This window comes from Peromyscus leucopus, chromosome 5 (assembly GCF_004664715.2).
Source record: "Peromyscus leucopus breed LL Stock chromosome 5, UCI_PerLeu_2.1, whole genome shotgun sequence".
In the NCBI taxonomy this organism is placed as follows: Eukaryota; Metazoa; Chordata; class Mammalia; order Rodentia; family Cricetidae; genus Peromyscus; species Peromyscus leucopus.
This window is the reverse complement of record NC_051067.1, coordinates 30,134,862-30,148,291: the sequence shown is the minus strand read 5'-3', so window position 1 is coordinate 30,148,291 and position 13,430 is coordinate 30,134,862. Positions and strand designations below refer to the sequence as shown.

Here is a 13,430-nt window from a genome sequence, read left to right as displayed (position 1 = left end):
AAGCCACCAGTTATGGCTCAGGGAGGTGTCATCTACCACGAAGGAAGGGACATCCTATTTTAAGTTGTACAAAGAAGACTCCTTAACAGCTGGAGCTAGGCCTCGTATTGTCCATCAAGTCACTAACAGTTCTCCCCTGGCGGTGGTGCACCCTTAGAACCCAGTCCTCGGGAGACAAAGGGGCTACAGAGCAAGACTGCCTCAAAGAAAACAGAAAGTTCCCTTTATTGCGTCTCTTGGTCCGCTTCACTTTCCTGGGCCGTTTCAGCATTGCAGACAGGAGAATGTTCAAATGAGCTGCAGCCTGAGGCGTCTCCTCTTTTCTGTTTGGCAGATAACACCAGTAGTCTGACTGATAAACACCTGAACCCCGTGAGGGAAAACCTGGGGAGGCAGTGGAAAAATTGTGCCCGCAAGCTGGGCTTCACTGAGTCTCAGATCGATGAAATTGACCACGACTATGAGCGAGACGGGCTGAAAGAAAAGGTTTACCAAATGCTCCAGAAGTGGTTGATGCGGGAAGGCACCAAGGGGGCCACAGTGGGAAAGCTGGCCTGGGCGCTTCACCAGTGTCACAGGATAGACCTGCTGAACCACTTGATCCTCGCCAGCCAGAGCTAAGCCTGGGCTAGCTCTGGCAGTGGGAACCAGACTGTTCGCCCGGTGTACCAGCCCCGTTTGCCCCTGGCCTTCAGAACTCATCTCAGTACGAGCCCTGCATCTGCGCAGTGTCATGCATTCTGGAACTAGAGAATGGGAAGAGAAGTCTGCAGCCAACTGTGGTTCTTCAGAAAGTACAAGCATGAAGACTGTTCAATGGCCCAGGACAAGGTTGGGGTGGGGGATAAAAAGAACAGCCTATTGGGTTGTGAAAAGGAGAGAAGAGGTGTTGGAGGAGAAAGTTGGTCTTCATTCAGCTTGTGCTATAGTCTTTAGTTATGCTATTTACTCAGTTTCCCGTGGTTTCGTTTGGGCAAGGGGGTTAAAAAAAAAAAAACATTCAAAGAATGTAAAATCCACTAGCTTCCTACTTCATGCACTGAGTGCAGTCAAGTTCTGCTCAGATGCCTAATCCGAAGCCACGGTTCTTCCTACAGTAATAGGCTCTGTTAACTTTAGCATCAGTGCTGTGCTGTCACCTTAAGCTTTAAGAATCGTGTGCAATTCTAGTCTGTCAAATGTAAGTTAATGAGGAGATGATAAGGAAAATCTAAGGGCAGCGGGAGATCAGCAGATTCCAGCAGTCACCACTGACAGCTGCTGCTGATTGCAGCCACTCTAAAAACTGCTCTAAGTTTTTCAGTCCTCTTCTGCCATTCTGACGCTTCGTGCAGTTCCTCAGCCTTCGCCCCACAGAGGGAACAGCTGTGCAGAAAATACTGATCAGGAAACAGCACCTCTTCCTCCCTGGATATGACCAGAGCCTCAGCACTGCTCACTGTAGAGCTGTTTCCTCAGTTTACCCAGAAACATGTACTGTAAAAAAAAATATGTTTCTTCTATGTGCCATGAATCAAAGAGGACAGCTTCAGAGTCCAGTCACTGTGCCTTTAGCAAGCCCATGTGCCCCCCGGGAGGAAGTGGAAGAACTAGAAGAAAGACTGAAGCTGCCTGAGCCAACCACAGTCACTGTTGGCACCTGCTGGTCAGAGGCTATGCAGTGACAGTCAGTCTGGTGATTAGAAAAGATTCAGGTGTCCGGTTGACAACGGTGGGTTGTGATTCTGAATCCCCTGCAACCTCAGGGATACATAGCACTCCTAGAATGGGCTGCAAAGCAGCTTTGGCTTTGGTGGCCCTTTGGTACTGGTTGGCACTTCATCCTCCACTGTTGGCCTATCCTGTACTCTGTAGAATATTTAGAAACATTCCTGGCCTCCATCTGCAGGATGCCAGTAGGACAAGTCAACTCCACCCACCAGATGTGACAAAAATGTCTCTAGACATGGCTACATGTTCTTTGGAGGGACCTTGCTGTAACTTTATATGCCTCAGTTCTGTCACAGGTGCTGGGTTCATGCCTTCAGTGCATAGTATGCACACATTGGAAGGGATTTGGAGCAGGGAAGGTTCCAGACTTTCCTGGAGGAACCTGGATAGTCTTTAAATGCTTTCTTCTTAACTTATATTCTAATGCTGTTTTAAAAAAGACAGAATTAGAATTTTTAATGGAGTTTTGAGGGGATGGGGAGGGGGGTGATGAGAAGCCAGAACTGTTTTGGGAATTGTAGTAGCAGTCAGGGTCCTAATGTTAAAATCATGTCTATTAAGTGTTCTGTAAGGGAAGAATTATGGATCCATTGCAGAAGACAGGTGCTTCAGGTCCAGGCCCAGATTGTGACCACAGACTTCCAGGTCTTTTCCATGAGTTACTGGCCAGGCTTACCACTGACATCCAGATGATTGCTTGGCACCTTGAGTTGTGGCTGAGCCTGTATGAGTTGAAGGACAGTCAGCAGATGAAGCCTCATACTTCTGCCACGCTGGCCAGTCCCCTATACAAGAAAGGCTTTGAACCAACTACACGGAGCCAGTCATTGATAGGCTAGACCCAAAGACCTTCATTTGCTCTCTGCACCCCATAGGCTGCCCATGACGACTCATGACTTTGTAGTCAGTGGCACCTGCTCCACACAAGTGCACAGGACATGGGCGTCTCGCTGGGAGCCCAGCATGGATTTAGAGCACTTTTTTAAAGCCACCTCCCAAGCTGTGCAGAATGCTGTGGACTGGGGTGCAAGCCAGGCCTGAGTGTCATTGTCCACATCATTGAAAAAAACAAGATCACCACCATCAGGACACTGAAGGCCTGAGGAGACTAACCCTGTTCCCAGAACCCAGAGTTCTGTTTGGTTCTGTTTTTAGTAACCTTTCTTTAAAAAAGAAAAAAAATAGTGAAATAAAATTTTATACTTTAAATGCAGGGTACTGAATGATGTTTGTGTGAATATACTGCTCATGGTGGCATTTCTTGTGCATTTGAGTGAAAAGGTGTTCCCGAGCAGTACGCGCTGTCCCCACGAGGTCACATCATGAAATCCACATGGCTCAGAGGCCTTACCTTCAACTCAACTCTAAAGTGCCACCCTGAAAGGCCACATTTACCTCTGAAGGGTTGCGGTGCATGCCAAATTCCACGTCTACGCTTGAGCAGAAACCAGATAAGCAAGGGGAGCCTGACCAGAAAATGAGGGAGGAGACTCCACAGTTGCTCCCAGGCACAGGTTTTCCACTTGCTGTGGTTGTGATCCTGCCTCCTTCTGTTGTGTAGTTATATACAGGAATGAGAAGAGGAGTTCAGCCTCAAAGACATCCTAACCATTTATCTTGATGTTCTTTTTCTTTGCTTTTTAATGAGTTCTTTACAAAAAGATGCAATCTGTAACACAAATTGCTAAGTGGTCTTACTACTACTAATAATAATAATAAAAAAAAACCAAAAGCCCGGAACCAGATATTGGGGTGAAAGCTGAAAAATCAGAGGAATTGAACAAGCCAGCCACAAGTTCTTATCTCAAGGAAATCCTCAGTCCAAGAGAGCTACTTCCTGTACTCACACCTTATATACCGTTCAGTGCCCTGCCATCTTACTTCCTCTCTACACCCAGCCACATCACTTCCTCTTTCCGCCCAGCCCTATCACTTCCTGTCTGTACAGACCTCCAGACCTCTATGGTTAACTAGTGCTGGGATTAAAGGTGTGTGCCACCACACCTGGCTCTGTTCCCAGTGTTGCTTGAGCAGAGATGTGGACGGATCTCTGCTTCCTGAATGCTAGGATTAAGGGTATGTGCTACCAGAGGCAAAAGGTAGATGGGATAATTTAACTCGGCTTGTTTCTTGCCAACTTAACTTTAAATTATCCCATCTACCTTTTGCCTCTGGGCTTTTACCTTTCTCTTACTTCTGTAATTCTTTTTTTTTTTTCTTTTATTTTACAATACTATTCAGTTCTATGTAACAGCCACAGATTCTCTTGTTCTCCCCCTTCCTGTCCCCCTCCCCTTCCCCCCAGCCACCCCCCATTCCCACTACCTCCAGATCAAGGCCATCCCCAAGGACTGAGATCGACCTGATAGACTCAGTCCAGGCAGGTCCAGTCCCCTCCTCCCAGATTGAGCCAAGCGTCCCTGCATAAGTCCCAGGTTTCAAACAGCCATCTCATGCAGCGAGCCCAGGACCTGGTACCACTGCCTAGATGCCTCCCAAACAGATCAAACCAATCAACTGTCTCACCTATTCAGAGGGCCTGATCCAGCTGGGGGTCCCTCAGCCTTTGGTTCATAGTTCATGTGTTTCCATTCATTTGGCTATTTGTCCCTGTGCTTTATCCAACCTTGGTTTCAACAATTCTCGCTCATATAAATCCTCCTCTTTCTCGCTAATTAGACTCCCAGCACTCCACCCAGGGCCTAGCTGTGGATGTCTGCATCCAGATTCCTCAGTCCTTGGATGGGGTTTCTGGCACAACTATTAGGGTGTTTGGCCATCCCATCACCAGAGTAGGTCAGTCCCGGCTGTCTCTCCACCATTGCCAGCAGTCTTTTGTGGGGGTATCTTTGTGGATTTCTGTGGGCCTCTTTAGCTCTTTGTTTCTTCCTTTTACTTCTGTAATTCTTATTTTCACTCTTACTCTGTGGCTGGCCGGGTAGCTGGGTGGCTGGCCCCTTGCATTCTCCTCCTCTCACTTCTTGATCTGTCCTCTTTTCCTCCCAGATTTCTTCTCTCTATTCTCTCTGCCTGCCAGCCCCGCCTGCCCTTTCTTCAGCCTCACAATTGGCCATTCAGCTCTGTATGAGGCCACCGGGTGTTTCACACAGGAAAAGTAACACAGTTTCACAGAGCTAAACCAATGCAACATAAAAGAATGCAACACAGCTTTCCATCATTAAACAAATGTTCCACAGCATAAACGAATGTACACATCTTAAAAGAATACTCTCCTACACACGGATAACCTAAAAGCTTGCTGCTATCATTTTGCTTAGCAGCAAGGGACTCAAAAAGAGATATATCTATAGAAAGTGTAATGTAACCAGGTGTGGTGATGCAGGCCAGTAATCCCAGCATGAGGCCAGAGGATCGGGTGCTCAGGGTCAACATCAGCTACAAAGTTCTAGGCCAGCTTGAGCTACTTAAGGCCCTTTCTCAACAAAAGCAGGAAACAATGGTGGTCTTGTCTCTCAGAGGCTCTGCCTAGACGCCCAGCAGGTGGCCCCGCCTCCCCAAAGCTTTGGAAACCACGGCAATTGCAAACAAGGAGCAGTGCCAAGTCTCCCAGGATTATCCACCCCGGGAGAGCCAGATGTAAGAGAGAACACGCTTCGTTTCTGATCAGGCCTGACAAGAGGCGTGGCCGGCCGGGGCGTGGCTTCGAGTTCCGCACTTGCAGGGTGGCATCCAGCTGGGCGCACGCGCATTTCGCGAGGAGGTGCGACCTGGAACTATGGCGACTGCAGCGGTCCACCCTGCGTCCCTGCGACTGCGGCTGCTCCTCTCGCCCCTGAAGTCCAGGATCCGGGTGCCCCAGGCTGCAGCCGCCTTCGGGTAATAGAATGCTCGGAGCAGCTTGGGGCGCCGGCCGCTGGCAGGGGAGGGACAGGTGCCTGGCACCCTCAGACTGGGGTCCAGATCCCGCCGAGCTAGTGCGCGAGCACTTCGGTGGCTGGGGTTCGGTTCTAGGGCCTGGGCTGTGGTCCAGCCTCCTCAGATGGAAGGGACCGGGAGGGACTTTTGCTGGTAGTCATGGATCCCAAACCCAATGTCTTTTAGCCAGTTGCTGGGGACAGTAACTATTCCTGCCTCCTCAGAAATCCGCCTAACCTGCTTCAGTCTCAGGACCCAAGTTTCCTGAGTCCTTTTGCTTGCTAATCTGGAAAGTCAGTGTGCAGGAGAAGCTGCTTGGGAACCTGTGTAAATTCAAAGACCCAGGTCCCCCTGCCCGAGGTTCTCGTGTGGGTGTGTGGTGATGCCCAGGAAGCTGCATCTTCCCTTCCATGCTCCACCACACTCCACTCCAGCCCTTGGATAAAACAATAACAACATTCGTGGAGACCTGCTGTCTTGAAAATGGGTGCTCAGTCTCAAGAGAAGCTGAGCAGAAAATGTGGATAGAGCAGTCTGAAGCTGTGCGTATCCCACCGTATACACACGCAGACATACCCACTGCGCGTGTGCGGTTTACTGTCGGTGGGCCATTGACACTATGACTGGCATTTAGAACTTTCCTAGATCTAATGTGGAAACCGATCATTTGAGCACTTAATTTGGAAGCAGAAAGAACAGGAAACTGAACCAGATTTTTAAACGTTCATAGCACGATTGTGTAGTTCTTGGGTTTTGTATCTAATTCCGGTTTCTTCCCTCGTTTTAGGAGTATGTGACTTTAGCGCCTCCACCCCCCCCCCCTTTTTTTTTAAATCTAAACAGGTGGAAAACACGTCAGTGGCTATGGTTGTGTGAATTGCCAGTGAACAGTAGGCATTTTACCCAGTTCCTTGATTGCAGGAAGAGGGATTGAGATGAGGCTACCAGGGCTGTGTTAATGCCATACTCATTGGGGACTTGATGGATATTGAGAGTCCTATTCACTTCGCTGCCCTGTGAACCATTCTTCCTGGAAGATCTCTGTGAAGATTGTCCTGCCATTTTCGAAACACTGTTTCATACTGACATGGCCTGTAATCTGAGAAACAGCCTGGGCTGGTTAATCCTGAAGCCAGGCTGCAGCTTCGCGCCTGCAATCGAAGCCATCCTGTGCAAACATCTTCAAACCCAAGGTCAGCCCTACAACTAGCTGGGTTGTGTGGTATGGAGCTGCTTGTCTGTCCAATGCTTGGAACTTTGACCCTTTTCTTACATCATGATCTCTACTGTCAAAACTATTCTCTGTGGGAAGCTGTATGTCAGTTTGATAGTAATAATTTACAGAATCTGACAGTCTGACTGAAAACAGTATTTTCTGAGTTTACCCTAAGGAGGCCCTGCCAGAGAATCAGGTCCAATCCTTCCTCTCATGCCTGCCTCCACCCACTACTTGGCAATCAGACTGAATGTCACCCCAGCACTTTGCCCTGTTGGAAATTCAGTTCTGCCATGAGGTTAAAGAGAAATCATGGCCTTATGAGTTCAAATAGTTTAAATAGCTGTATTATCGTCTCTTCTAGCTGTGTGATGGTAGACAAGTTACTCAACCTCTCTGGGTTTCTGGCCTTGCAGAATTTGTGTTTGAAACAATGACTGTGAAAGGCCTGGAACAGAATAAATATAAACAATTAACAAGTGCAATTAATGATATAAATGGTGAGCATATGAATAATAGTATAGTGTATAAAAGAAGTCATCAAACTTCATGTAACAGAGCCCTGGCAGAAGCTGATACTGTTACCCACAGTTATTTGTTAAGAAGCAGGGTACAAGCGGTAAGGACTTTCAAAGTGAGCCTGTATCTTATTGAACAATCCCCACTTTCATCTTGAAGCAAGGTGTTGAAGCCAAGATTCCGGGTTGGATGCTTGGATGCTCATCCTGGGCTGGATTAGCTAATCCTGTGATCAGCATGTTAGCTTTCCCACCAACTTCCAGCCTTTCTGTGGTAATGTTAGGGTAGGTGCATCGTGCACCTCAGGAAGGAAAGACAGAGTGCAGACACATGGTAGGAAGAACTAAATTCGGTTTACCTACTTTTCCCAAGCTGTTACACCCCCTCTTGGTACCATGTAGAAAAATCCCAGGTCGGAGCTAAGGACACATGTGACGGGAAGGTACACTTTGAGGGACTCTGAAGCCTTTTGTTCTCTAAGAAATGAACTCAGTCTCGCTGGTCTGTCGGACTAAGTACAGTACCTCCTTCCCACTCAGATTGTGGTGTTGTGCAGGCTGGGCTCACAGATTTAAAAGGCTGGCAGTGACTTGAATTCAAAATCTGAGCCCTGCTGAAATAAGAGAAAAGAGTGCTGGCACTGGTAGGCTGAACTTGCTGGGCTGCACCTACAGCCCAGGTCTCCACCACCCCCACCTTCACTGGAGAGGCTCCACACGCACACACAGTAAGCACTGAGCTATGCCTGCCCTTCACCAGCTATGCTGGCCTTAAGCTTCAGGAGGACATGCTTTTAGTGTCCTGCAAGGTGTGACTTTGGAAGCAGCTAAGATAGTAATAATTTACAGAATCTGACAGTCTGACTGAAAACAATATTTTCTGAGTTTACCCTAAGGAGGCCCTGCCAGAGAATCAGGTCCAATCCTTCCTCTCATGCCTGCCTCCACCCACTACTTGGCAATCAGACTGCGGCCCAGAGACAGAGACCTCAGGATTGTCCTAGTCACGGGTGTTGGTAAAACTTAATACCATCTCATAAACACACCTGCTTCAGACACCATGATTGGAAGACAGGTTGTTGGGAGAATGGGAGGGATGGGCGGGAAAGAAGCTCTGATGGCCAAAGAGAACTGGGTAGATGGTTCTTTAAGTTTTCTGAGGGCTTCAGTCTTCATTCCTACCTGAGAGTTGGAGAAATCCAGCAGTGAATGTGGTTCCAGAAATGAGCAAGCATTAGGGCCATCAAGAGACTGGGCTACAGGCCTGATCTTCTCCACATGGACTTAGCTGTTTGCACAAGGAACGGACCACAGTCAAAGAGACCCCCTGACAAGCTGGAGCCAATGCTTTGGGCTTGAAATGGCTCCAAATGTTGTATCATGTATTCCTATGGAAAGAAGCCAGTTCTCAGTCACTCTATGATTAAACATGAACCTTTCCTTATGTTTGAAGTTAATAATTTATTAATATTTAATTATCTTGTTTGTAAATAATTCTCTGTCTTCTCCCCAGCCTTGGAGAGTAGAACCAGGTTCTTGGCAGGATGGGCCAGTGTGATGCGTGTACCTCCGGTGTGGCAGCACACTGGATGCCTATGATGAAGCAGAAGGGACCATTTCCACTGACTGCAGACCCCCACACCATCCAGTCCCTACCCTTGTCCCCCTGTCCTCTCACTCTGCCTGGCTGAACACAGGCTTATGAGCATGCCACATGGTCTCAGACCCATCAATGCTGTCCTGCAATGTTCTTAGTTAGATTTTTGCCCTTCTTTGGCATTTTTTTTCCACAAAAGACACTTTTCTCTCTTCTCAGATACCTCTACCCAACCTGACATTTCTTGTTCTCTCCACCAAAGCCACTTACTTCCAAGACTTTGCAAATCCTTCCCTGCCACAGAGTTTCTAGTAAGGTGAACTCTAGCCAGCTGATGTCCCTAAACTCTTGTTTAGTCGGTGATAATTTAGAAAGAAATCTGGAATGGGAAACCAAAACTTAGTTCCAGCCAGGTGCAGGAAGCAGTTGGGTTTGTTGTTTTGTTGTTACTGAAGAGACTGAAGGAAAGATGCTTTTGTGAACCAGTGCTCCAGGGAGAGACTGATGTCCAGGGCTCTGGCAGCAACACCAGTCCCGAAAGCCACTGTCTCTGGGCACTGAGGAAAATGGGGAAGGGTTGTACAAAATACCTGCATAGTGCAAAACGTTCTTGGGACTGCAGGGAAGGGAGCCCCTAAAAGAGCTCTCGTGTATAGAGAGCAGTAAAAGGAGACAGCATTTCTGTGCTTTACTGCTAACGGGAGCCCAGGGACTACTCCGGGTGGGGGGGAGCTTTATTTAATAAAATACGACGCACAGGAAGGAAATTTTATCTGGCCCAGGTGCTTCCAGCATAATCCTGCCTCCCGGGGTGCTGGGTCTTTGTTTTCTCTCCTGCTGGGCTGGGAGCATGCGAACATGTGCTGAATGAAGTGAGTCTTTGTTAGTGGAGTTAGTGTGTTTATTTGCATCTGTCTTGAATCTAAGATGCTTAAAGTCATCCTAGCAATAAAACCCAATTCTTTGGAGGAATAGGATGTTAACAAAAACAAATTGATGTCATTGGCTGTTGTTTAATGGCTTTATCATTGTTCCTCTGGTGTTTGTGTAGATGAGCTTTTTTTAGGCTTTCTTATTTCCCAATTTTGCCATCTAATTTTAAGAAATCAGATGCTAATGTTAGATGTACCAATATTCAACATCCACACCCACATTCTTTATTAATTTTGTTGCTATTGTTTAAGACAGGTTTTTCCTAACTATCCCAGGCTGACTTTGAACTTGTGACAATCCTGCCCCCTCTACCTCCCAAGTGCTGGGATTTCACCTGGGTCACCATGTCCAGCTTGCACTCTTTATTACTTGAACTTAGCGAATCAGATAAAGTCAACACAAGGAACAAAACCCTTGTTTTTTCAAAAGTGCCACATTTTGCTAATCATTTTGACCAAGGTCAGAGACGGGTGGGGTACGCAGAAGAAAAAGGAAGTCAGTGGTGATTTAAGTTTACTGCCAATCCACAAGAAGAGAGATTCCTCTTAGCATCTGTCCTGGCATGCCCCTCACATCCTGAGTGTGGCTGCCCTCTGTCAAGGAAGTGGCCAGGAAGACCGTAAGGCCAAGAACTGAAGCAGAGGCCATGGATGAATGCTGCTTACTGACTTGCTCAGCCTGCTTTCTAGTGCATACAACCCAGGACCACCTGCCCAAGAGTGACACCACCCACAGTGGTCTGGGCCCTCCCTCATCAATCATGAATATTTAAAATTCCCCCATAGACTTGCCTCTGGGCCAATCTAATGGAGGCACTTTCTCAATCGAAGTTCCTTCTGGCTTGTGTCAAGTTAACACATACATCATACACACACATACACACACACACACACACACACACACACACACACACACACACACACGCAAATCTAACCAGGGCAGAAGGCAAGCCCCTGGGTGCTGTAGTGGGTCAGAACAGGAGACACTGTTCAGATTTGCACTCTGTTATAAGGACACAACCTTGATTGGAAAACTCAGGCACAGATCAAAGCAGTACAGCATGCCCCGAGTGGGGTACCAATGCTAACTCGTGCACAAAAACTGATACTTCGGCATATTAAATATGACAGTTTGACATGACAAATAAGTCTCCCTCTTGGGACTTCTTTCTCTTCCAGCACTTCAGTGACTTCTGCCAAGGTGGCTGTGAATGGCGTTCACCTGCATTACCAGCGAACAGGAGAAGGGGAGCATGCAGTTCTTCTGCTTCCCGGGATGTTGGGTACGTGTGGATTTTAATGAATTGTTTCTGCAGGCTGTAGATTCTCCGTGATGCATCATGATGCTAGATGCCAAGCATCGATTGTCTATGTGAGTGCTTGCTAAAAACTTTTAAGGAATACTTGCCTCACTCAAAGTTGAATGATTTGGAAAAGTAAATCACTTTCTGCTGCATTAATTTTTTATTCTTCCCACATTTAAACACACTGTGAAAATGGTTTCCTACTATTTGGGAGGGTTGCAAGGGTCAAGGAAACAGGGGTCCAACGAAAGAGTAGATGATGAAGACAATAAGCTTATGATCAGCTATACCCATTAGTTTACCTCATATCGGGGGTTAGGTATTTGTGTAATCTCAGTATATACTTAGTGTGACTTGCTTCTTTCTCCTCAAGGTCACATGCTAAAATTTTTAGCTACTTTTGGTCCTCCTTGCCAGGCCTTCGCTGATACAGTCCCACTAAGAGTCTTGGGACAGACACTTAGTGCCCTTTTCTTAAGCTTCTGTGTTCAAGGAGATATTTACTCCAATAGCTGATGTCCAGTAAAACCATCAGCAAAAACAATTTACCACGTTATATTTTATTATTATTTCAACACTGCAGTCACAAACTACACAAAGCACCCGCCCTAGTATAATTTTTCATTTCTGTAAAATATTAGCATGATTCCAAAGCTTTAAAATGGAACAGTGGGATTCTCTCTCCTACCTTGTCCTCCAGTACCCATGGGTCACTCAGATCATCATGTACTGATAATCATGTATATTCTCCAAACATTTGTTGAAGATTTTAGTACTCTTGGTCCTAGTCTCCGAATGCATGCATATGTTTTCTCATTTGTGAAACTATTATTTTAGTCTGCCCTCCTCTAATCCTGCCCTAATTCCTGCCCCTCCTTCAGGATAGTTCCTTCTATATCAGGAACATACAAGAAGCTCCTGTGAGAGAGCCGTGGACAAGGGCTGAAAATCCATCCGTCTGCTTTTGAGCTCAGCTGTGTGTTTCCTGTCTATTTGTGGCCTGAGCACTTGGGTGCTTAGAAAAAAAAAAAAACTGCACAGTAAATACATCTGCCACTGGATGGAGCTCCATCCAAGAGATCTTCCACACACATAGTGGATATGAGCCTACCACACTTCAAGTGGCTGGTCGATGAACTGGGGCTTGCCAGTCAGGGCCACCACAGGCTCTTGGCATAGATTCCTTTGTGCTGGTTTGATAAAAATATAATTTGATTTCTTAAACACACACATTTCAGCATTTTAATTTACTTTTCTCTGTTTTGGTTGTAACTAAAAAATAAAGTCTTAAGAGTCATTAGCTTAATGGCAGATAAAATATCTGGAATGTGAGACTTCTACCTGGATGCCACTGGGCTCTCCATCATTTCTTTCTTTTCTTTTTTTTTTTTTTTTTAAAGATTTATTTATTTATTATGTATACAGAAGAGGACACCAGATCTCATTACAGATGGTTGTGAGCCACCATGTGGTTGCTGGGAATTGAACGCAGGACCTCTGGAAGAGCAGTCGGTGCTCTTAACCTTTGAGCCATCTCTCCAGCCCAACCATCCAGCTTTTTTTTTTTTTTCGAGACAGGGTTTCTCTGTGTAGCTTTGTGTCTTTCCTGGAGCTCACTTGGTAGCCCAGGCTGGCCTCGAACTCACAGAGATCCGCTTGCCTCTGCCTCCCGAGTGCTGGGATTAAAGGCGTGCGCCACCACACCCGGCTCTCCATCATTTCTAAGTCATCTTTCTTTAGAGAAAAGAGAGAGAGGATGCCCAGAAAGTATCAAATGAAAGTTCATTTCCATATAGTTTAGTTAATTCTTTCAGTGGGTGGGTAGGAGAGAACTAACAGAAAGGCTGTCAAAAGAGCCACAAAAATACTGGTCCTGAGCCTCGCTTCCTCAAAATCACCACTAGGGGGAGACCAGAGGCAGGGCCTAACTCCATCAAGAATGGAAATCTGCCTCTGGGTGGACGCAGGCGGCCCTTGCAAGACACCTTTCCCTGGCTCACTGAGAAACAAGAACCGTGTTTTGAGATTGGTACTGCTTCCGTTTCGCTCTGGTATGTTGGCTAGACTGAGAACATTCAGAATGTAACCCCGTGGCTGTTTTTAGGAAGTGGAAGCACGGACTTTGCACCACAGCTTCAGAGCCTAAATAAGAAGCGCTTCACAGTGGTGGCCTGGGACCCTCGAGGATATGGACAGTCCAGACCCCCAGATCGAGACTTCCCACGGGACTTTTTTGAAAGGGATGCAAAGGATGCTATTGACTTGATGAAGGTGAGA

The 13,430-nt window shown here is 46.8% G+C and overlaps 2 protein-coding genes and 1 pseudogene across 6 annotated transcripts in view; all 3 read left to right on the top strand.

Moving 5' to 3' along the window:
* Ripk1 (receptor interacting serine/threonine kinase 1) overlaps positions 1 to 1,525 on the top strand; it is a 33,185-nt gene extending 31,660 nt beyond the window's left edge. For all 3 annotated transcript variants that reach the window (XM_028881299.2, XM_028881317.2, XM_028881322.2), the window contains exon 11: positions 335 to 1,525. In XM_028881299.2, coding sequence (XP_028737132.1) covers positions 335 to 621 — 287 coding nt within the window. In that variant the 3' untranslated portion in view covers positions 622 to 1,525. The remainder of the gene's footprint in view (positions 1 to 334) is intronic.
* Positions 1,472 to 3,410, top strand: LOC114702209 (annotated as a pseudogene).
* A 1,865-nt stretch (positions 3,411 to 5,275) lies between these two features.
* Positions 5,276 to 13,430, top strand: part of Bphl (biphenyl hydrolase like) — a 31,742-nt gene continuing 23,587 nt past the window's right edge. Inside the window, exons 1-3 of one of the 3 annotated variants that reach the window (XM_037205829.1) lie at positions 5,276 to 5,547; positions 11,029 to 11,132; positions 13,258 to 13,424. In XM_037205829.1, coding sequence (XP_037061724.1) covers positions 5,447 to 5,547; positions 11,029 to 11,132; positions 13,258 to 13,424 — 372 coding nt within the window. In that variant the 5' untranslated portion in view covers positions 5,276 to 5,446. The remainder of the gene's footprint in view (positions 5,548 to 11,028; positions 11,133 to 13,257; positions 13,425 to 13,430) is intronic. The other 2 variants (XM_037205830.1, XM_028881410.2) reach the window with 2 other exon arrangements.